We start from the raw sequence: 25,155 nt of genomic DNA, 5'->3' as shown, positions 1-25,155 counted from the left end.
AGCAGTAATGGCAATGACAATGGTGTGGTAGTAGAGGTAGTTGGAGGGGGGGGTTAACCTTGGAAGAACAATATGACTTCACCAGAATTTGACGGAAGCTGCCCATAACCTGGAATTTTTTGCTCTAGACCAGATTTCTTTCTGGTGAATTTTAATATATATATTATATATATATATATATTATATATATATAAAAATATATATATATATATATATATATTATATATATATATATATATATATATATATATATATATATATATATATATACAGACCTGCCAACCTTCTCAGAATGAAAAGTGTATTCTATGATCCTAAAAAGTGTATTTTTTAGCAAAAAAGTGTATTTTGTCAGCATGTGTGGAAAATAAAAGCGCAAAATGCAAAAATTTTAATAAAAGCTAAATCTAACCCAAATCAAAAATTTGCAGCAATCACTAGTAATTACAAAATTATCAGTTTATCGAGAAACTAAATCTTAATGACCATTTTAAATCAGTACAAAGCTCAGAAATTGCAATATCTAAGGATATTGCTTTCGAAACACTCAAAGTCAAAGAAATGACCAAAAGACCCCAAATATGTTTGTAGTATTGATGCTAGTGCCTGAAGAAGAGGAGGTGGTGGTTGTAGCGATGGTGCTCTACTGGTGGTGGTGATGGAAGAAGGGATGTGGTGGTGGTGGTTGTGGCAGTGACAATGCTGTGATGGTGGTAGTAACCGTGGTGATGCCATGAGATGATGATGCTGATGTCCCAAATGAAGTTGTGATGGTGATATACATCTGACAGCCCAGTGAATCAATTGAAGGTTTTGAGATAAAATATATGTGAGAGTGGTCTTCAATCTAATAGAGATGACAATTTGCAGCAGTGACAAGATAATTTCCATTATGTTATCAAATGATCCATGTCTCTCTCTCCCTTTTTTATAGCATTTACTACTCCTCCTCCTACTACAACTACAATAATTCCTACAACCACAACTAGACTAATACTATTACTACTACTTCTACTCCTACCACTATTACTACTACTACTACATACTAATGCTATTTCTGTTGATCAAATGATGGGAAATTCACACATATCACAGACAAGTTAAATACTGCCAGAGGATTCATTTTGAACCATTTTGTTCCAAAAGCTGCCCAGATGGTAATGAAAAAAAAAACAAATCACTCATACAAAATATTAAATCTTAAAAAAAAGATCATTAAATTTTTAAAAACAAAATAGAGTAATTTTAGTAATTATAAAGGGAAATAATCCATTTATGTTTAAGCTTATCAGCAATACAGTTTTTAATTGAAAACTTCATTGCCAAAGATGTTAGTTAAATTTAATTTTTACTTAAAATTTTCTATCTAACCAGTGGTAAAAGCTTAAATGTGGCCTGAGGCCATCTAAAGTATAAAATAAGCTTAAATGCATAAATCTATGCAAATCCTCAAAAAGGTATGAGAAAAATATTTGTGAAAACCAACAACATATAACTAACTGAAATGATAACAATAGTACTAACTGTAATGCATCATTCAGAAACACGAACAACAAAAAACAATTGATGTATGACATGTCATTTTCAACATCATTCATGCTTGAGAAAAAGAAAATCAAAATATTACAACAAAAATCGTACTAAATCCTTTGGAATCCTATCCACGTATTCGAGTCCAAAAATCATACTAAAATATGATTAATCGTACCGGTTGGCAGGTCTGTATATATGGGACTTCTTGTAGTTTTCTTTGCTTTCGTTTAAAGCTTTTTTCGAAGGAGCCAAGTTGAGTGAATAAAATAAAAATAAAATAAATAAATAAAATTCCCTTTATTCATCCTTTAGGAGAAATTTGTCTTTAGGGAATTACAAGGGAAGACTGGAATAATCCACGCATCAGTCGCAGTGCAGCGCTATGAAGCGAAGACTGTACGGCTGAGCCACGCTACACCCTCAGTTCTGTTCGTTTTGCATAATAAACCAGTTTTGATTACCTCGTCAAGTGGATGTGGGGAGTTGAAGCATTTGATGACAGAGGGGAAGGAGGAAAGAGAGGGTATAAAATCAGCAATTTTTGATGGCATGATATGTGAATATTTGCAAAGTTAAGAGCCATTGAACTTACTGGATAGAAAGCCTTTATTTTTGAATGACCTAAGACTAAGAGACCCAGCAAACCATTTACTACTGGATAAGCAAAATAGAGAAAAAAAATCAAGCCAAAAGGAGATCAGTAGGCTAACATGAAGTGATGCATAAAACCTATTCATTACATCTAAATACACTTGAATGTATGGAGCCTATGAAGGAAATGTGTCTCCAAACCCATAAATGATATTACCATAAAAATTATCATATTAGAAACATTTTGTAACAATAGAGCCTAGGTAATTTTTTTCTTTCCTCGACCCCTTCCTCTGCCCCTTGGCCGACCTCGGCCTCTTGCACCAACTCGATTTGATGATTTTGCTTTCAGGGTACATGGAGTGCAAAACCAAGACTGTTCCTCTGGTGGGGCTTCTGTAATTCCAACACAGGGCCTGAATAGAATGAACAAACATAATAATAATAAAATAAATCTTCATGATTCTGATAACATATTTAAAAAGGGAAAGAGAAGAGAAAGAGAAATACTTGAAAAACACTGCCATGCAACATTTTGTTTATTTCATTTTTGTTTTTAAGGGTTTTACTCCAATTCTTACACGATTAAGTGATTTCAGTGAATGGTACAAATAGGGAACAGATGTGATCCAAGAGCATAATATCATTGTGCTTACTTTGAGATCACCTAAAAGTCTCATCCAGCCACAAGCACAGGATCCCACTAAGGCTAAGGAGAACACACTCAAATGCTTACATCATGCATTCCAAACAACAAATATAATAATAATAATAATGCATAGCAGAGAGATGACTTACAAGGAAACAAATATCCAAACCGCACGATCTGGACATCAGCAGGAGTTCTTTCTCTCTAAATATCGTTCTTTTAAAACTGACGACATTTGCTTCATAATTGAGCTAAGAACATATTTCTAGCACTGGCTAAAAGTGCTACTATTTATAAAAATATCAAATTTGTTTGATTGGTGTTGCTTGAAATATAGGTTAAATTAATTTGTTTTAGACACCTTTCATCAGAAATTACTCTGTTTTGATGGTGTCAAATTATATACCTCTCTGGCATGTTCCACAGAGGCTGAACTATCCCAAGGCTTGGAATCATTCACAAGACTGGTGAGTGATGTGAGGAGCGTTTCTCATTAGCCTATTTGTTGAAAGCCAAGTAATATTGATATTGGGCTCCAATGAAGTTGAATAAATCAGGGTGTCCAGCAAAATATCAGTCAAATTTACGACCTTGAAAAAAAATGTACGACCTAGGAAATTAAAATATTTTCTCCTAAAATCAATGATTCATGCTCATATTACATTTAACTCAGCATCAACTTTCTATAATAACCCATTTCCAATAACTTTAATATAAGTTTTTCACATGTTACTATGTGCCTGTATGCTTTGTGTGTGTGTATATATATATATATATATATATATATATATATATATATATAAACATTTGAAATATAATTAAGATAGTTTGACTTCTACAACGTTGTTATCGAGCGTTGCTCTCATCAGGAAGTGGAAGTGAAAGTAGATTGTTGTGTTTTCGTATTTTTATAGATTCGTGTTTATGGAGGTTCGTAATTACATAAAAGGTGTTTGTTTCTATGTCTGCATGAGGAAGTTAGTTCGTTTCTTCTGTTGAGTGTTGCTATGTTCGGTTTAGTGATGATGAAGAATTTTTCTTCCAAGCAGAGGTTGCAAATCTTAGAAGAGGGGGAGTACGACTGTGCCCTGGAAATGATTTTCCATGTGATGCTGTGTTGTATGTTTTTTTCTTTGAGGTTCCAAATGTGTTCGCTTAGTGTAGTAGAATGTCGTTTGTGTACGTTTCTGAAGGAAGATGTGTGCAGGTTGTATCTGGTTTTGAATGGACACTCGGTGAGGCCAATGTATGTTTCTTGTTTTGGTGTGTCTGGTCGTGTTACTGTGGCTTGATAAATTACGTTTTTAGTCAGGCAACTGCCGTTTAGTGGGCATGTTGTCTGGGTCCTAGTTGCATTTTTTCTCAGGTTGTTGCTGGGCTGATCTGGCTGTGATAGTTTTCGGTTATTGTTGGATGAAATAATGTTTTGTATGTTTGGCATGCAGGTGTATCCTATTTTGATGGTGTTTTTGTTCATGATTGGGTGTAGAACGTGACCGGGAGGGAAGCATTTTTGTAGTAGATTGAAGAATTTGTTACCGATAGAAGTTGTCACATTCTTGCTGTAGGGTGGGTTGAACCATGTTATGTGTCGTTTTCTTTGTCGTTTTTTTGTTGGGGTGGTAATGGTCTCTTCCTCATATTCTAGTTTGTAGTTATATCCACTTTTTTGTAGTGCATTTGTGTACGGTGGGATTGCATCGTTGAATATGTTGTTGTTTGTAGAGTTGTTAGATAGTCGTTTGTTAATGCTCTCGGGGATGTTTTTTATTATAGATGGCGGATGATTGCTGTGTCTATGAACGTACAATGGGATGTTGTTGGGTTTTGAAAATGGTGGATAGGTGCCGTCGTTTAGGTTGATGGTTATGTCCAGGGAGTCGAATGTTTTTTTGTTGGCTTCGATTGTAATTTTCAGATTGTTGTCCTGGAAGATTTTGCATATTTTTTTCTTTATTAATTCTGTCTGTCTCGGTGTTTTATTGCACAATGCGAGTCCGTCGTCCCTGTATAGTCCAATGTTTATATCGAGATTTTGCATTTGAGAAAGTAGATATAGTCCGACGAGCTCGCATGTTTCTGCTCCATCGTAGCTCCCCATGGTGACATCAAAGTTTGTTGATTTTTTTGTCCATGCTGTTCCATTGTTGTAAAGTGATGTGTTCTTCGAGTGCAGGATAATATGTATTTCTTCTTCGGTGATGTTGTCGAAGGTTTTTGCGAACTGTAGTGCTTTGAGGAGTAGGGTTTTGGTGATTGAAGGGTAGAAATTACAGATGTCAAAGATGATTGCGTTTTGTCGTTGTTTGATTTCTGTGTTTCTGTACCAGTTGATAACTTCAGCGGTGTTTCTCCATTGGTTGAATTCGGTTTTCTTGACGATTTTAGTGTTGATTCTGTCTAAAATCTGTTTACTTATTTTTCCGATTTGTGATTTACATGGGTTTATGAGACGGCATTGTACGTTGTTGCGAAAGTTTGGTTTATGGTCTTTGATAGTGATGAAGGCGTTAGATTTTGCTGTGGTGTCTATTCTGTCACTTAGCTGTAGGTTTTCGGCGATGCTTTTGTCTTCTGCTGTAATGTCAGGTGTCGTAGATGGTGTTTGTTTCTTGTACTCTGCTTGTATATTTTTCTCACGTAAATGTGTGTATTCTTTAGGGGTAAGCTTGTAGAAGTTTGTGGTTTTTTCAGCGGCGACGTAAACATTGGAGTCTTGATGTCTTGTTGTAGTTTGTTTTGGAAGGTGTCGTTGATTTGTCTGGATTTTATGTTTCGGATGATATCTGTCATTCCATCCTCGAATTCTCGTAGTTCAGGTATGGATGGGGCTGGTCTGGTAGATCTAAATCCAAAAGTTTCTTTATTTTTAACCGTTTGGTCAGGGTTTAGGTAGAAAAAAGCTCGCCATCTGGTGTTTCTTATAAATTTTTCGGTTTTGTTGATTAGAGATTTTAGGTATTGTTTGCTTGTCGGGATCGGGATGTTCTTTGTCGAATAATCAAAATTAGTACTTACGAGGTTCATTTCTGGTTAAAATAAAGTGCTCAACAGGACAGTAGAACTGGAGCAAATGTATAAATTATAAAACAAAAACCATGAAATAATAGTGCTCAACTTTAGTATAAAAGGAGCTATTTATAAACATTTGAAATATAATTAAGATAGTTTGACTTCTACAACGTTGTTATCGAGCGTTGCTCTCATCAGGAAGTGGAAGTGAAAGTAGATTGTTGTGTTTTCGTATTTTTATAGATTCGTGTTTATGGAGGTTCGTAATTACATAAAAGGTGTTTGTTTCTATGTCTGCATGAGGAAGTTAGTTCGTTTCTTCTGTTGAGTGTTGCTATGTTCGGTTTAGTGATGATGAAGAATTTTTCTTCCAAGCAGAGGTTGCAAATCTTAGAAGAGGGGGAGTACGACTGTGCCCTGGAAATGATTTTCCATGTGATGCTGTGTTGTATGTTTTTTTCTTTGAGGTTCCAAATGTGTTCGCTTAGTGTAGTAGAATGTCGTTTGTGTATGTTTCTGAAGGAAGATGTGTGCAGGTTGTATCTGGTTTTGAATGGACACTCGGTGAGGCCAATGTATGTTTCTTGTTTTGGTGTGTCTGGTCGAGTTACTGTGGCTTGATAAATTACGTTTTGAGTCAGGCAATTGCCGTTTAGTGGGCATGTTGTCTGGGTCCTAGTTGCATTTTTTCTCTAGGTTGTTGCTGGGCTGATCTGGCTGTGATAGTTTTCGGTTATTGTTGGATGAAATAATGTTTTGTATGTTTGGCATGCAGGTGTATCCTATTTTGATGGTGTTTTTGTTCATGATTGGGTGTAGAACGTGACCGGGAGGGAAGCATTTTTGTAGTAGATTGAAGAATTTGTTACCGATAGTGAAAGGAGGGAGTAAATATAATATGTATTAAGAAATACTTTTCCTTTCAAAAATGTCTCTTCGAATGATATGCCAGATGCAACCTGTAGCAGTAATAGTAGTGAAAGAAGTATTGATAGTTTTAGTGGTGTTAATTAAGCGGGCGTAGTAGTAATTGAAGTAATTGTAGTAGTTGCAGTAGTAGTAGTAGTAGTAGTAGTAGTAGTAGTAGTAGTAGTAGTAATAGTAGTAGTAGTAGTAGTAGTAGTAGTAGTAGTAGTAGTAGTAGTAGTAGTAGTAGTAGTAGTAGTAGTAGTAGTAGTAGTAGTAGTAGTAGTAGTAGTAGTAGTAGTAGTAGTAGTAGTAGTAGTAGTAGTAGTACAGTCCACTCCGGATAATCCCAACTAAGTTAGTTGCAACTTTCAGTTAATCGCAACATTTCCCAAGAAACGGAATTAATTCTATATAAAAGTCACTGATTAATTGCAACAAACTTCGGTTAATTGCAACAAATTTTCGACCTCTAAAGGAGGCAAATTCAAGGAATCAGTCAAACAAAATCTCATGATTAGATTTCATAATGGGTGAAATCATGACGCGTTGAAGAATCGAGAGTGGGTGGGGTTTAATGCTACAGTTGTATGTCACCACTATCTTATAGATAAAAGAGGGCAGGGCTTTGCAGTTCGGGTTTGTGCGGTCATCCGTGACCATTAGATATGAGGCGAGTGGGCTGGACTTGGTTTAGACAACAACAGTTGTGAGGAGGGACTGAGCGATGATATCCTTTGTTTTGTGATTGACAACTGTGTATTGTGATCAACGGGTTTGGTGAGAGCTTATTGTCTCTCATCATGGCTAATCTCTTGGATTTTTACAGATGTCGAGAAAAAAAAGTGAAAGTGAATCCAATCTTAAGATTTCTTGCATCAAAGCCGTTTTTGCTTGTCAAATCTATACAGGGCTGCCATATTTTTTAAAATTCCAATCAAATTGCTCAGTTTGTGGTGGACTAAGAACAATGTTTACAACAACTGGTCTGAGTTTACCATATTTGTGTAGAATGTTGCAATTGTGGACAGAAAACTCAACTTCGTACCGATCACGACCCAACAATAAATATTGAGAACAACAGTGCTTCTCAAATTTGTTTTATGTACAGGACTTTGCACTATCCTTTTGGATCTTGATAGAGACTTGACTGACTCAAATGTTAACGGGCACCTTTTTATTATCACACTTTTATTGAGATGTGATATTATGACATCTTACGTCGCTTTTTAATTCGTCACCGACTGACCAGCTTTTGCTATTTTACAACACAGTGTTTGGTCTCCTGTGTTATATTTGTTTTGTATAACACAGTTTCGGCCTTCTCTGTTATACTTTTATTGGGACATATAGTAAGATTTGCCTTCTCTGTACTATGATTTGGTCACCCATTCACGGACTAACACAGTACAGTAGCCTGCACTATGCCTTGCTAACTTCCGGCCCTGAACGTACTTCACACAATCAACCCTGCATTATGTGAAGGATAGCAAGTGATGTTTTGCGGCCTGCCATGGGTTTATATAACCATGGTGAGTAGTATTCATATTGACGACTGAGAGGCGTTGTCATCATAAGATATCATAGCAACAGGTTTGAAAAATAACAACTCATGGTTGCCTAAACCTAATATCCCATTGAGACTTAAGCTCGTTCTACAGTAATGTGACAGATGTGTATCTAGACGTCTAATGCTTGACACGAGCTTCTGCTTTATCTTCGCTCCTGTTTGTGTTAAATTTTTAAGCTGATTCTTTTTAATTTATTTGGATTAATTCTTATAAAAGAAGAAGAAGTGAAGAAGAAGAAGAAGAAGAAGAAGAAGAAGAAGAAGAAGAAGAAGAAGAAGAAGAAGAAGAAGAAGAAGAAGAAGAAGAAGAAGAAGAAGAAGAAGAAGAAGAAGAAGAAGAAGAAGAAGAAGAAGAAGAAGAAGAAGAAAAAGAAGAAGAGGTGAGATCGTGTGTGAAGGAGGAAAATTGAAACAATCACAGTCGTAAGGAAAGAAAACTTCTGCTGACAGCAGTAAATCACCTTTCGAAGAAAAATATTTATTTTGCATTATTTTTTCCAGTTGTGTTTCAATCGGAAACAAAATAAATGCAGGGAGGAAAAAAACACAACCGGAGATTTGCATGTCTGTCGGTAGCAAAATAGAGAGAAATGGCCCGGTCCGACACAAGCTGTGAGTGTTAGTTGATTACTGACTACGTGTGTGTGTTGAACACGACAAGCAAGTGAATACATCCACATCTAGCGGAGTGTGTAGGTGGAATGATAATATATTTAGCTCAGTTAGTTTTGACTTTGACCCGACAAATAAAGATTCTTTTTTTTTTTTATTAAGTCGCCATTTGAAACGAAATAAAAACTTTTTTTTTCGAGGCATGAAATAAAAATCTTTTATTTTCTTTTTTGTTGGTTCTGTTTTTTGACGTTACGAATTTTATTTTTACTTTTAATTAATTTTTGTTAATGTCAGCACTTAACAGAATATATCGAGCGAAATCGTACTTCGAAATTTGACAATTATCGGAATATTTACAGGCCTGTTAATTAAATAACGGTTCATAGTGTCAGAGTACCCCAGAGACTTGATCAGAGGAGTTACCCAACATCAATGAGGAAACAATATGACCACCAAGGGACAATACAATCGTCAGACTGAGGATTTTCAAAATGGCTGCCGCTAGATGAAACCTAATAATTTTTTGGATTCCTCATTTTGTACTGCCAGATTTAATTCTGCAGTAAACTTTTTAAAATTTATTAATTGAATCTTCAACTATTTTACTAATTTTAACGACCATGGATGCAAATTTACGACCTTTCATGACCTTTATGACCAAGAGGTCAAATTTATGACTTTTTTACGACTTAATGACCTTGCTGACACCCTGATAAATGGAAGGCAAAACTTACCAATGGTACCAATTATCACACCTATCACATCCAATCATTTCACTGCCATCGTCTTGGAGTTTACAAGCTGGACAGATCCACACCTTCTGGCCCGTGTCATCCTGAAACACAACATCAACAATAATATTCTTTTAAAAATTATCACAAATATTACCACAAAAATGTTTATAAGGCAACTTTTCAGAGAATGATACAATGCAAGCTGCTTAATCAGAACAACTGTGTTATGCAGAAATCATTCCAATTAAGCGGCTCTCCAATTGGCCAATTCGTTTGTGGCCTCCATTAGTGCAAGCTAACAAAACCACAAACAGACCTGTCTACAATTGCGAAAAACAATATAGAATTAAGAAATTTCGGCTCTAATTTTAGAAATTTATGAGCATCTCTAAGTCATGAAAATTAAAGTTTGGTAGCAGAATACATAATTTAAAGGATTTTGATGTGTTATTTAATCCTTATGTGGGAAACTGTTGATTTTTAAAGTTAACTGTTGCAACCACAATTTATATCTCTTTAGAACTACGAATTCTTAAATTTTCAAGTAGGCAGGTCTGTACACATACCTTTTGCAGTGACTATACATTGCAATACATCGCATCCCTTTATTTGTTGTCTTTAATTTTATTTTCCCCTTTTCGCTACATTTAACATTAAATGTGTCTAGTCCTAATGGTAGATGAAAGAGAAGGTGTTACCCTATCTTATAATTTCAGTCACATGGAATTGTCACTTCTCATGTAACACGCCTAACCGGCAGGAAACGTTTTTTTTACATGCGTCTTTCTATTCGATTTTACTTTAAATTCTTACGTTTCAATGTGAATTTTATATGGTTAATCTTGTGATGGTGTTGTCTTTAATTATCTGAAATCAATTTTAATATCAAACAAACTATATCTGCGAAATTCTTATTTTTTTAAAATGGATTTTAAGGTAAAACCTGATTTTTACCAATCTTTTTCTTCTAAACATTACGAAAGATTCACCACTTTATTTTTAACATCGACATTTTATTATCAATGCCATCAACAACCAATGTCTCTTGTTGAGTCAAATTCACACAAACGGGGTGGAATGAGAAAACAAAGGGCGATACCAGTGTTGACTGGCCACAGACCACATCGCCCCCACCATTACTAACCATCACGACCCCTACCCACATACACAACAGTTGATTTATAGCCACGACCGCTGCCATTGTCATTGTCGTTGTCGTTATCATCAGCTCCACCACCATCATCATCGCTGTCATCTTCCATATCGTTACCACCACAACCACCATCACCATCGTTGTTATCATCAGCATCACCACCTCCATCCAATCTTATTATTTTATGGCAACAACAGCGGCGACAACAGCAGCAACAAAGGAGCACAGATGACGAAAACAATTTGAAATGTGTTCTCCTGAATGCCCGCTCTGTGCGAAATAAAGGTGTTAATAAATGATTTTATCACCGAAAACAAATTGGATTTATTCTTTATCGGAGAGACTTGGCTAACATCTTCTGACACGATACCAATAAACGAGGTAATCCCCAGCAGCTATTCATATCATCAAGAAAATAGAGACCAAAGACGTGGAGGTGGTTTGATGTGTGTTTTCAGAGACCAATTGAATATTATCAAAGGAGAAAAACAAAACTTTGATTCATTTGAATGCATCGAAATTCACTTTAGTCATAATAACAGACACTTTAACTTCGTAACCATTTACAGACCACCACCATCAACTAAAAACAAGAGTACTAATACAACTTTTATAAAAGAATTTGAAGATTTTCTCACCGAGAATGGAGAAATTATTATCCTAGGTGATTTCAATTTTCATGCCGAGATTTCGGGCAACTTCACCAAACTTCTAGAATTATTCAATCTCAAACAAAATGTCAAAGGACCAACTCAAGAGGGTGGACACCCCCTCAATCTCGTTATCACACGGTCCATCGATACTTCCACTAGTGAGATCAGGATCGGAAGCCCAGATATTTCAGACCACTACCCAGTATTTTTTAAGATCAATGTCCCTGTCCCGATTTCAAATCGGCGTAGTCCACTATAGAAAAACGAAAGACATAAATCACACCAAATTACTAGACCAAATTCGGGAGTTGGACATAAATAATAACGTTATGAATACAAACGGCGTGACAGAGAAATTAGATCTTCTCCACACATTACTCAATAATTGTCTGGAAAAACATGCACCCGTCCAATCCTGAACGATTGTCCTAAGACCAAATTCCAAATGGTTCACAGCTGAAATCCGAAAGGCCAAACATGACAGACGTCATAAGGAATGTATTTGGCGTAAGTCTGGACAAGAAATTCCCAAACAAACGTATAAAAAAGCCAAAAATGATACCAATCAACTAATAGTCAGTACCAAGCGGCAATATGTGAAGGACACTCTGATAAAAAGCAAACGCGATTCTAAAAACTTTTATGATACCTTCAAAGAAATGATCACAACATCGAATACAACAAATCTACCAACAATACATCTCCAAAAGAACGAAATCACTAGTTGAAATGATAAGCCATGTGACTTCACCAATGGACACAACAATAGTGACAAGGCACGTGACATCGCCTGAAAGAGCAGTATCAACTGAAGAGACACTACTGGAGGACACAACACTTTTCTGCACGACACGCCCAACTAAAACTATGAACACCTGTTATAAAATGTCAACGTCGTTTGAACCCATAACAATAGAGGAATTTAAAAATATAGTCAGATATGCCTAATAAATCATGCCCACTATACAAAACACCAACTTGGTTCATAAAGGCATGTGCAAATTATCTTGCTCCAGCAATTGCATTTATCGTAAATGAAAGTCTCGCATTGCCCGATTTTCCAAAAATGCTGAAACATGCCTTGGTTAGAGCCCTGAAGTAAAAAGCAAATCTTGACTGCAATGAGTTCAACAATTTTCGACCTGTGTCAAATTTGAATTTCATTTCAAAATTAATTGAAAAAGTCGTTGCTGCTCGTCTTATTAACCATATAGAGACGAATGCCTTAAATGTTAAATTTCAATCTGCCTACAAAGCCTCACATAGCAGAGAAACGGCATTACTTATAGTTTTTAATGATATTGTAAATGATATAGCTAATAAAAGTGCTGCGATGCTCGTTTTACTAGATTTAAGAGCGGCATTCGACACTATCGATCAAAATTTGACTAGACTACGTGATCAATTATATATAAGTGGCACAGGTTTGGACTGGTTAAAGGAATATTTGTCTGAAAGAACTCGGTAATTATAGAAAACCATGTATCAATTCCATCCATATTAACGTGTGGAGTGCCTCAAGGATCTATTCTCGGCCCCCTCCTTTTTACAATGTATACTGCTCCCGTTTCTGATGTTATCCACTTTCCCATTGATTTTCATTTTTATGCTGATGACACTCAGCTGTATACAAAACTCAATAATGATTCTGAGCTGTCATCAGTATCTGTTATGGAAAATTGTATTGCTAACATAAAGGATTGGATGAAAGTAAACAAACTTAAATTTAATGATGACAAGACAGACATGATAATTTTTGGAAATAGACAACTCTCAAAAATATCTACAAATGAGATACTAGTGGGTGAAAATACTATTAAACCTAGTTCTTGTGTGAGAAATCTTGGGGTGTATTTAGATCAAGGGTTATCCATGGAAGATCATGTTTAAAAAATATGTCAATGTTGTATCATCACATTAGAAACATTGGAAGAATCAGACATTATATTGATGAGGATATTACAAAGATGCTTGTTAATTCTTTTATTACTAGCAGATTGTATTATTGTAATGCCCTTCTCATTGGCTGCCAAAGCAGATTAATTCATCAGCAGATTAATTCATTAACTACAAAAAATTCAAAATAAAGCGGCTAGACTTATAAAATTAACGAAAAAAAGAGATCATATAACACCAGTTCTCCGGGAATTGCACTGGCTTCTTGTGAAGTTTAGGATAGAATTTAAGATATTGTGCTATGTTTTTAGATGTCTGGATGGACTGGCAACTGAATATTTGCAGAAACTGATTAACAAATATGAACCCACTCGAAATTTAAGATCATCTCAGTCCCTACTTCTAAAGGTTACCACCTCAAAATCCATGCCTATGGAATACACTCAGTCCTTGGACAAAGTCCTGTGAAAATTTATCATCTTTCAGGAAATGCCCGAAGACTGAGTTGTTCCATGAGGCTTATTTTTTATGAAATAGATGTTGCTTAGATTTTGTTTTTTGTATTCATTCTTATTATGTAGTGTCATGATTTTAAATTTTGTTTTGTTTTGTTTTTTTAAAAACATTTTTATTATGTAAAGCGCCGCAGAGCATGATTAACATGGATGTTTAGGCGCTATATAAATTCATTATATACTTTACTCTACTAAATAGGTCTAATGAATCAAGGACACATGAATCTGAATCATTTATCACAATAATATATAACAATTTATACAATTTTAATAAGCGCCGAATGCCTCTCAAAAACAAATCAACCATTGCTTCATTACCTGCACTCTCAATAATCATTTGCAGCCACAAAGACGGGCAAATGGCTAATGTTAATACGATATCAAAGACAATATTTAGTGAAAGACTCAATGCCATTGATAATAAACAGATATTTTGATCATTTGAAACCATGGGTTGACTATATTCTTGGTCCTTTCAATCAGAATATTCATGTTTTTTGATTACTTGGAAAGAAAAAATTCTTATTACTGTGCAACCTCTGGATAACGACATTGCCTGGGACTGGAAAATTATGTCGTTATCCAGGGGTGTCGTTATTCCAGGTTTTTCAAGATGGCGGAAAAAGGGAGTGAGACCTGTGAATACATAACAGTGCGATGCCCGGCCTGAGAGAAGACACATCCAAAAACGTTAGAATGAGTATTCCTCCTGTTTACAAAGGGAATAGGTGCTATGCGCTTGGCTAAGAAACTCACAACATTGCCATCCGGAAATAAAATGGAAAAACACACAAAACTATGTGTAATCTTCAACGTTTATAGTCTGGTTAATACAGTTTAGTGGGAATTACTCATAATCATGGATGGCTAAAATCATTAACAAAGACCTGAGTGACATCAACTTCGTTCATCTATACTAGTTTCGCTTTCACTTTCAAATGTGTATTGTCTTTGTTTTGATCATAAGCAGTGTTTGAATGCCATTTAACAAAACTAAGAATAAAGCAAGAAAATAAATTACCAATATGAATATGATAAATCAGCACAAGAACATGGATGCACACATCTAGTTTTGATTTTAATTAAAATCAAATCCATATGATATTTGAATACCGGGATTACTTTTTAAGTGCACCAAAATTTACAAGCACTTAAAAATTAGTAAACCTAAATCTTGCGATGTACAAAAAACAAAAAAAATAAATAAATAAATAACCCACAAAACAAAAAATCCCACCCCCCACCCAAAAAAAAAAAACCCACAAAAAAAAAATAGGTAATAATCACAATAAGATCAAATGTGGACTGATGTTTAGCGGAAAAATTGATTTTTCAAATGAAAATAATAAAGTGAAAGAGGCTGTTACTGCTTTCCTGGCTACGTATAAGACCATAAATATCCTTAATTGCCTCCATTGTACACTGCATTGCCTGATATCAGCTAACCTCAACTGACCTAGACAGGTAGCTATCATGGACATTCATGGACCCTTGAGAGTACAATCCACTGATAAAACTTCTTTTGCTGTGAGCAAGCGCTAATTCTACACAGTGTAGTCAACATGTGTTCTGATTGGTCGGTAACACAGCAATCTCACTGGGAGGGAAAAAAAGGCGTTTAGAGTACGAGATGATGATGCTTGGGTATTAATCAACTGCCTATTACTGTTATAACGATGTCGCTAAACAGGGGTTTTAATCAAATGTATGTCGTTATTTTGGGGTTTTAATTACTAACAACATATGGACCAGAGGTCAATGTCGCTTTCCAGGGGTTGTCGTTATTCAGGGGTGTCGTTATTCAGAGGTTGCTCTATATGTTTTCACAGGCTCTATAATCATTCCAATTAACCAACCTGTGTCATGATTAATCACTTAAATTATATAGAAAAAATTATGTCACAGATGTTTAATAGTCAAATTTGGCAGACCATTACGGACATGAAAACGATTTTTTTTAAAAACAATTCCTCGAATGTTTATAGACGCTTAACAAGTCAGAACTTCGAGCCACAAACCGAATTCATTGTGATAACATATTATAACTTTTTAATAAAAGGGTGTATCAAAGTCATTATTCAATAACTATATGATGAACTAAAAAATGAAATAAATAAGATTTTTTAAACATTATGAAAACGTAAATTATACTTTTGAGAACATTTCTTGGCAGTCCTGTAAAATCCAAAGAAAAGAAAATGACGGAATCAAAGTCAATAGTGAAACACTGGCAGAAAATTAATTTGCATGGGAATTAATTAATTACGACTATTTTTCCCATTTATTAGGTACATCAGTTTGTGTAGAAATATCATCAGCCAGTTAGTTAACAATGTGAAGTAACAACTATGCTGCTTTAGTTTTCGTACGTTTCTCTAGGATGTACTTCTGGTGGTTCGCATTATAGTTTTTCATTAAATTTAATTGCACAGTCCATGTTGACAGCCTAAGTGAAAACGGCAGGTTTGGAAAGTGAAAACATAATTTCACGATAGCTGTTTGAAAATGCTACACATATCTAAAAGAGCATCAGTTATCCATCATAATGTAAGAGACCTGTGAGCTATGCATAGTGCTGTGGAACATTCCCGGTTATTATTTTAAAGCCTCGTAATGTATTCGTTTATCCGATGATGCTTGTGGAGATTTTTTATTGGTTTTTTTTTTCTTCTTTCTTTAATATGACAAATTGGCTGATTTCAGTCAATTGGCTGAGGATTTACAGGTTTAGTTTGTGTCAACCGCACAGGTCAAGGCCTAAAAATTTTACATAGCTATTTTCTCATATGCCGATGATTTGACCCCCCTCACCCCACATACATACACACACACACACACACACACACACAGACACACACACACACACACATACAATTATACCCATCAAATAATTTAGTTTCTTGATGAAATTATTAAATTCTACAGTCAACTTTAAGATTTGTTTTTTTCTGACTCTGACCCATACAACCAACAATCATAGTGTGTTGACATCTGCTATTGGCCATGTTGTTTATCACGTGTAATAAAATATATAAATTATTTCATCTTCACTTACATAAAACACGCAAATTGTTTCTGTCTCAACAGTTCTGCTTTTGGCTCCAACTGACGACTTTCCAGATGAAGCAGGTGAAGGAACCTCTTTGATCTTAGTGACCTCTGGTGTTTTTGTCCCGCCAAAGGGGCTTGTGCTGGGTGATTCTTCTGTAGGACTAGGAGATCTGTGAGGATTGGGAGTTCGAGGAAGGGAAGCGTGGGAGGGTGAGCCATGGCAAGATCCCATGGGCGTATTTTGTGTTGGTGAATTGTGAAGAGGTGAATCTTGGATGTTCCAATCCACCAATGCATTTGGTGAGGTGGAACCAGGGGTGGGGGGTTTGGATGGAGAAGGGGACTGGTGTCTGCGTGATGAAGTTGACTTAGAATTTGATGGAGATGAAGATTTTTGTTTGTTACGTCTTGTAGGACTAGGACTTTCAAACGACTGTGACCTACTTCTGGGTACCTTAGGACTGGGTAGAGGAGGTGGAAGAGGAGGTGATGAATGATCTAAAGAAGACGAGTTTTGGCGTGTACGTCTGGGCATTGGTGCTGGTGCCTTGGATACTGTTGCTGATGAGGAGGTTTTCAATCCCTTCTTTTTACTTTTATCCTTGTCTTTCCTGGAAATGTGATTACCTTTACTTTTTTTTGAATTTTCCTTTGTAGATGATTCTTGGGAGGGTGAGTGAGAATTACGTTGATGGTGTTCAGAATACTGAGCAAAAGGTGGCGGAGTGGGTGTTGCTCTTGACGGTGAATGCTGGACAGAAGATACAGCTGAATGCACAGGGGAAGCTGCATTACTTTGCGGGGCTTGAGACCCAGAATTCACTGGAATGGCCAAGAGTGATGATTTTTGCTTACTAATATTTTTTATTGATGATGACGACGACGACGACGATGACGATGATGATGATGATGATGACATTGGTTTCTTGGTCTTCTCCTCTTGACCTTTTTTGGTGATGTATCTGACAGACAGAGAAAGTATTCATAATATATATGATTGAAAAGAGGAGAACAAGGAAGGAACAAGTGAATACAAGTCGAACAAAGGCTTCAAGACTGGATGCACAAAAGCAGTATCGAGCCACAGCTAAGGAACTCAAGGATCTGTGAAGAAAGACAAGGAAGCATTCATGAACAGACTTGCAGAGAAAGCAGAAGCAGCAGTGGCAGGAGGACACAAGCTACCAAGACACTTGCTGAAAAATATGGGAGACCAGAGGTACAAATCAAAGATAAAGATGGGAAAACTTTGGAAAAGAGGCTCAATCTAAGCGATGGAGGGAACATTTCAACTGCCTTCTGACCAGATCACCACCACACAACCTGCCTGAAATTTTGCCTGCAAGGAATGAGCTAACACTTAGCTGTGATCCACCATCGACAGCAGAGAGGGTGACATTAACAAGATGAAAAGGGAGGGGGGGAGTCGCTGGACCAGACCAGATTCCACTGGAGGCTCTAAAATTTTATGCTGAAAGAAATACTGAGGCCCTTCACCACTGTTTGAGGGAATCTGGAATGATTGAATATTCCCAAAGGATTGGAAGGAAGGACATCTTGTCAAGTTTCCAAAGAAAGGGGCCTCAGTATTGTAATAATAATAGAGGAATCACTCTTATCTCTATCCCAGAAAAGGTTTTCAACCGTATTATTCTAAAGAGAATTAAGAATGCCACAGATGCTAAACTGCAGAACAAACAAACAGGTTTTCAGGAAAAATGTTCAACCACCGATCAAAATGCCAGATTGTGAGTCATAGTGGAACATTCTATAGAATGGAACTCTCCTCTTATTGTCAACTTTCTCGATTATAAGAAGGCTTTCAACAGTATTGACAGAGCAACATTGTGGAAAATTCTGGCGCATTATGGAATCCCTGAGAAGTTGATAAACCTCATCAAGAAACGTATGAAGGAACAAGTTGCAGGGTTGTACATGAAGATCAGCTTACTGATAGCTTTGAAATTAAGATTGGCGTCAAGCAGAGATGCTTGGTCTCACCATTCCCATTCATCCTTGCCGCTGATTGGCTACTGAAGGAAACCTCAAAAGGGCGAAGAAATGGCATACAGTGGACCCCCTGGACACAGTTGGATGAGCTGGATTTTGCAGATGACCTGGCTCTTCTGTCTCACACACAGGAACAGATACAAGCAAAAACTACAATTCTAAAGAGCCTCTCGGAATCCATTGGTTTGATTTGAGAATTCACCCTGCAAAGTCAAAGTTCTTAAGGATAGGTATGCGTCAAAGGGAGCAGATCAAAGTAAAAGATCAGGAACTTAAAGATCTGCTATCTCGGGAGTATAATAGACAAAGATGGAGGCACAGAAGAGGTGAAAGCACAGATTGGAAAGGCACAGGCTGCATTCACATCTTTGAACAGATTTTGGAGAACTAAAGATATCTCCCTTCCACTAAAGCTGAGACTTTTCAACTCAAATGTGAAGTCAGTTCTACTGTATGGATGTGAAACTTGGAATGCATCACATGCATGTACAAGAAGGATACAGATCTTCGTAAACAGGTGCATGCGTAAGCTACATACTCAGAATAAAATGTATTGACAGGATTGAGAACGAAGAAGTATGGAAAAGAACACAGGTGAAACCAGTGGGAGAGAAAATAGGAAGATGGTGGAGGTGGATTTACACACTCTTAGAAAGAATGACTCCCCTATAACAAAGAAAGTATTGGACTGGAACCCTCAGGGCAGAAGATCAAGAGGAAGGCCACATGGAACATGGAGAAGAGTTAAAGCTGATATACAGAAAAGTGATTAGACATGGAATGAGATAAAAAGTTAACTCAAGATAGAGAGTAGTGCCGAGCAGTACCGGTACTGAGTACCAGTAATACTGGTAAGAGCCTTACTGATAATTTATCGACACTAAGCAGCCCAGTCTTGTTACTCCGACACTCCACTATTCTGCAGCATGTCCATATCATCGTAATGGAAAAATAATAGACAACATATGACATTAACAAAAATTAAGTGGAAACATTGAATTAAAAGAGAACAAAAGAAAAATTTAAACTGAAAAAAAAAACAACAACAAAAAACAACAGAGCTCTCCAAACTCTGCATTGTCGATAACAATCATCGGCAATGAGAATTATTATCGAGAATTACCGGTACCGATACCGGTCTCGAGAACAGCGATACTGGCCAAGTATTACCGGTAATTGACAACGAGAAGAGATGGTACCGCTCGGCACTAATAGAGAGGGATGGAAACTCTTTGGCCTATACCCTGACCCAGGGTGAAAAAGGCAATGATGATGATGATGATAATGATGATCCTGATACTGATGATGAAATCTGTGACTTTAAGATTTTACCTATTTGGGTGGCAGCTTTGGTGATGAATAAGATAATTGAATACAAAAATGAAAAGAAATCTATTCCACAAATTAGGCATATAAAGAATAGCTGAAACAATTAACACTATAAAATATGGGGCTGTTAGAATTAAGCACTATCAATATAATAAATAAAAAATAATAAATAAATAAATAATAAAATAAATAAAAACTTACAATTTTGGGACGGCTTTTGGTGGGGACATTGATTCTCGTTTAGTCTCACTCGATGGTGGTGTGGGCGATGGGGTTGCAGAGTGGTCATCTCCTGTCACCATCATGGAGGAGGAAGGACCTGCACTTCCACCAATCTTGATTTTCAACTTAACTCCAAAACCAACTGGTGATGATTCTCTAGATTCTTTAGCTTCTTGCTGTGCAACAAACATACAAATACAAAAAGAAACTAGATAATTATATTGCTAGCTACTCCTCTCCTTTGGAACTGATTCAGTTGTAATCAACCTAATTTTCTTAGGGGTGAATATACTGTCGTCCAAAAATAGAGACTATTTTCTTTTCTTTTTTTTCTTTTGTAAAAACTGTAAAACATAACAATGTTCAAATTTTCACCAAAAGTCAAAAGTAAGGGAGATAATTTACCTCAATGACAGGCATTAAAAAAAAACACATTCTCAAGATCAGTATTTGGAATGTTCTCCATCAGACTGGATCACAGCATCCTGTATCCTTCACTTCAACGAACAGTTCTCAGTAGCATTGTATTCCATACCATGACCTTACCAATTCATGAGCATTTTTGGGTTGTCTTTCTTGATTTCTAAGAGACATGTCCATCTCATCCCATAAATATTCAATTGGGTTAGATCCGGAGAATATATTTGCCAAGTGGAAATGTTTTACTTCTAGCTCTTCTAAAGTTTCTTGTCATGCATGAATCAGGGTGTCAAGCAAAATTTCAGAGTCAAATTTACGACCTTAAAACAAAATTTACGAACTAAGAAATCGAAATATTTTCTTCTAAAATCAATGGTTTATGCTCACATTACATTTACCTAAGCATAGTAGTAGTAGTAGTAGTAGTAGTAGTAGTAGTAGTAGTAGTAGTAGTAGTAGTAGTAGTAGTAGTAGTAGTAGTAGTAGTAGTAGTAGTAGTAGTAGTAACAAGAGATGAAATGAGTAGGAAAGTGCCAGAAGACAATAGAGAATAGGCGGAGTTGTCGTACCAGTAAGGTCGCGGGTTCAAACCCCCATCACCGCCGCGAAAATTTTTTATTCTCTATTGTCTTCTGGCACTTTCCTACTCACTTCATCTCCTGTTGTTACCAACATAAGTGCCTGCTCCACTCACTTTTCTGAATTAAAAATTCACACCAAAGACTAGAGCATACTCAATGTCTCAATTCTATGTTAAATGTTTGTGTTGAGAATATTGGCTAGCTTAATTGCTGGCCAACTAACTTCGCGGAGGTTGTGTGGGTTGGACCCGCGATCTCAAATACAGGGGTGAGAATGGCTGATCACAAAAAAGGAGGAAATTTTTCATCGTGAAGATCATGACCCATCCATGCGCCCATAACCTATAAATTTGAATCTCACTAAAATTTACTGAAATGCGATCCAAAATTTGTCTTGCAGCAATTTCTGACACGACTCGGTGGAATTTCAAAAGTTGAAAGTGTAATTACAACATTTAGTGGTTGTAGTAGGGATGATGATTGTGGTGGTGGCTGTAGTAGTAGTGGTGGTAGGGATGATGTGGTAGTGATTGTAGTAGTAGTGGTCGTATGGATGATTGTGTGGTGGTGATTGTAGTAGCTGTGGTAGAAATGATGATGTGGTGGTAGTTGTAGTAGTAGTGGTGGTAGGGATGGTGTTGTGGTGGTTGTAGTAGTAGTGGTAGCAGGAATGATGATGTGGTGGTGGTTGTAGTAGTGGTAGTAGGGATAATCATGTGGTGGTGGTTGTAGTGGTAGTTGTGGTAGGAATGATGATGTGGTGGTAGTTATAGTAGTAGTGGTGGTAGGGATGATGTGGTGTTATTTGTAGTAGTAGTGGTGGTGCTAGGGATGATGGTGTGGTGGTGGTTGTAGTAGGAGAGGTGGTAGTGGTGGTAGGGATGATGATGTGGTGGTGATTGTAGTAGTAGTGGTCTTAGAGGTGATGATGTGATGGTGGTTGTAGTAGTAGTGGTGGTAGGGATGATGATGTGGTGGTGGTTGTAGTAGTGGTAGTAGGGTTGATGATGTGGTGGTGGTTGTAGTAGTAGTGGTCTTAGAGATGATTGTGTGGTGGTGGTTGTAGTAGTTGTGGTAGGAATGATGATGTGGTGGTAGTTGCAGTTGTAGTGGTGGTAGGGATGATGTGGTGTTACTTGTAGTAGTAATGGTGGTATGGATGATGATGTGGTAGTGATTGTAATAGTTGTGGTGGTAGAGATGTTGAGGTAGTGGTTTTGGTGAGTGTTTTTTATTCAATGATGATAATAGCAATTTGTCAAAAAATAGGAAATATCTCGGTCTATCGATCAAACACAAGCAAAGTGTAAAAATAACAGGAACATAGTTTTGTATTAGTACTATGTAATATATTACTATTACTAGTAGAAATCCAATCTTATCATTAGACATAAATTTACTTTTTGTAAACATTTAATGAATTGTCCTTTCCACATGTTAAAGGCTTACAATGTTATTCAAATAACAGGCCATAAAGTGTTGTTTTGTTTTGGCTACAATATCTTTGTTACCGAAACCTAGGGGTTATTCAGCTCATAAATACAACCCAAGAAACTCTCGAATTTAATGCCATAGTCCAAAAGTAAAAAGAAAGAAAACTAAGCCAATCACCATTGCTTTATTCTAATATATTATCTCTGTATAACCAGATGATTTAATGGATGGTTGCGAAAGAAATAGAGAGAGAAGAGAGAGAGAAGAGAGAGAGAGAGAGAGAGAGAGAGAGAGAGAGAGAGAGAGAGTAGGGGGGGAGGGGAGACTTCTCTACCAGAATAATTTATGTATTGATCATATGAATTTTATATCAACAAAAGAAGAAAAGAGAAATAGAAAGAAAGGCAAAGGGAAAGAGGAAGAAAAAAAGAGAGTGAGAGAGAGTGAGAGAGAGAGAGAGAGAGAGAGAGAGAGAGAGACAGAGAGAGAGAGAGAGAGAGACAGAGAGAGAGAGAGAAAGAGAGAGAGAGAGATTAAAAAGGCAATAGGTACCTACAACAGAGAAGAAAAAAAAAAGACACTTCCCCTTCAACCATCAACTAGCTAATCAAAGAACACCACTGGTCTTCTGTGTCAAATGTGACATCTGGTGCCATTCTATCTGGCCCGACGTCATAAAAACGGGACCGTCACCAAAATTTCAAGAGACTGAGCACAGGTGTCAAAATGACATAAAACACAATGGTGATTTTGTGGGTTTGAAGAAAATCTTTGAAACGGCAAATTCATCAGGAAATTTCTGAGAGATTCTCAAAATCAATGTTATTTATCCAAAAAAAAATTGAAAAAGGAGGAACTGAGATGGGGATGGGCGGAGATAAACTACCATTTAGGCGGAAATCCGCCTTTAGGCGGAAGATTCTCAGCCCTGCAAGTAGTCGGTGAGAGAGAGCTCTAATAATGATCTGAGTTAGAGACGATCTTTTTTGGAATCGTGGATAGCTCATATGGTAGAGTTACACTCTCACCGGCCAGGCGGAGTTGTCGTACCAATAAGGTCGCGGGTTCAAACCCCCATCACTGCCGCGAACATTTTTTATTCTTTATTGTCTTCTGGCACTTTCTTACTCACTTCATCTCTTGTTGTTACCAACATATGTGCCTGCTCCACTCACTTTTCTGAACAGTAGTAGTAGTAGTAGTAGTAGTAGTAGTAGTAGTAGTAGTAGTAGTAGTAGTAGTAGTAGTAGTAGTAGTAGTAGTAGTAGTAGTAGTAGAAGTAGTAGTAGTAAAATGAGTACCTGGCCGTCAACAGCGTTGTCTCTGTCGGAAAAATTGTAATATTGCCTAACAGGCATCATGTCTCGTTCTACATGTTACGTGTTGCTGTTGGGCAGAGACCTTTTGTAAAGCGACTTGAGCACATTGGATATTGCGCTATATAAAAGCTCTTGTTTTGTTTTGTTTTTTTATTATTTTTGTTACTGTAGACCAGTGGTTACGGATCTTACAAATAAGACTCAAGTATCTTTAATAAATTAAAATTGTAAAACAGTAAAAATAAAGGTAAAAAGGGTAAACTAAGTTGAGCATCCCTTACAATTGTAACAGAGGAAAATGTTTGACGCTGCAAAATCAGTGGAAAATTTCTTAGAAAATCCCAAAATCCCGGAATTCTGAAGAATATTATCATCATTGAACTACATACTCAAGAAGAAAAGAGGAAGGCACACGTGACACATAGCTTATAGGGAACGGAGATGAGGTGGGAGTGGACAAATTGCAGTTATTGTGCATACTATTGACGTTTCTCTTACTTTGAGTACCCATGATGAGACAATAGAAGGCTAGTGGTTACAGGAATAGAAGTCAAAGTCGTTTCGTCTGATTTGTTTACTAAGGGAGATAACTCAAAACGTGGTTCTTGTGGGGGTTTTTTTTATTTCCTTCAGAATTCCGTATGCATGAATAAAGTGGGACTTAGCTACAACGGGGATTTTTTGCTAGTCCCACTTTCTCTGCTGTATCAGAGTTCCACTAAACAAAGCAAGGTGACCTACCTTCACTTTCTCTTCCCTTCTTTTTTCTTTCTCCTTCTCACGATCTCTGTCTTTTTCTCTATTTTTTTTCTTCTTCTCCTTGTCCTTCTTCCTGTCCTTTTTGTCTCTTTTGATGTCTTTGACCTGCAAAGAATGAATAGTAGATTTAAATAAATATTAAATAGATTTTGATAGTCTGGATCTCAGAAATCTGAATAGATCAATAATACAGACATGTGAAC

General features: G+C 36.7%; 1 protein-coding gene across 4 annotated transcripts in view; it reads right to left on the bottom strand.

Annotated features, from left to right (window-relative positions):
* Positions 1–278: 278 nt before the first annotated feature.
* The window catches only part of LOC144974995 (uncharacterized), a 67,959-nt gene continuing 43,082 nt past the window's right edge, over positions 279–25,155 (bottom strand). For all 4 annotated transcript variants that reach the window (XM_078918615.1, XM_078918614.1, XM_078918612.1 and 1 more), the window contains 5 exons: positions 24,935–25,057; positions 20,419–20,615; positions 16,883–17,840; positions 9,611–9,711; positions 279–2,540 (listed from right to left, as the gene is read on the bottom strand). In XM_078918615.1, coding sequence (XP_078774741.1) covers positions 2,384–2,540; positions 9,611–9,711; positions 16,883–17,840; positions 20,419–20,615; positions 24,935–25,057 — 1,536 coding nt within the window. In that variant the 3' untranslated portion in view covers positions 279–2,383. The remainder of the gene's footprint in view (positions 2,541–9,610; positions 9,712–16,882; positions 17,841–20,418; positions 20,616–24,934; positions 25,058–25,155) is intronic.

This window comes from Berghia stephanieae, chromosome 6 (assembly GCF_034508935.2).
Source record: "Berghia stephanieae isolate SIO BIC M18660-M18661 chromosome 6, UCSD_Bste_1.3, whole genome shotgun sequence".
Taxonomy (NCBI): domain Eukaryota; kingdom Metazoa; phylum Mollusca; class Gastropoda; order Nudibranchia; family Aeolidiidae; genus Berghia; species Berghia stephanieae.
The sequence above is the reverse complement of the archived record's forward strand: the minus strand, read 5'-3'. Positions and strand labels throughout refer to the sequence as shown.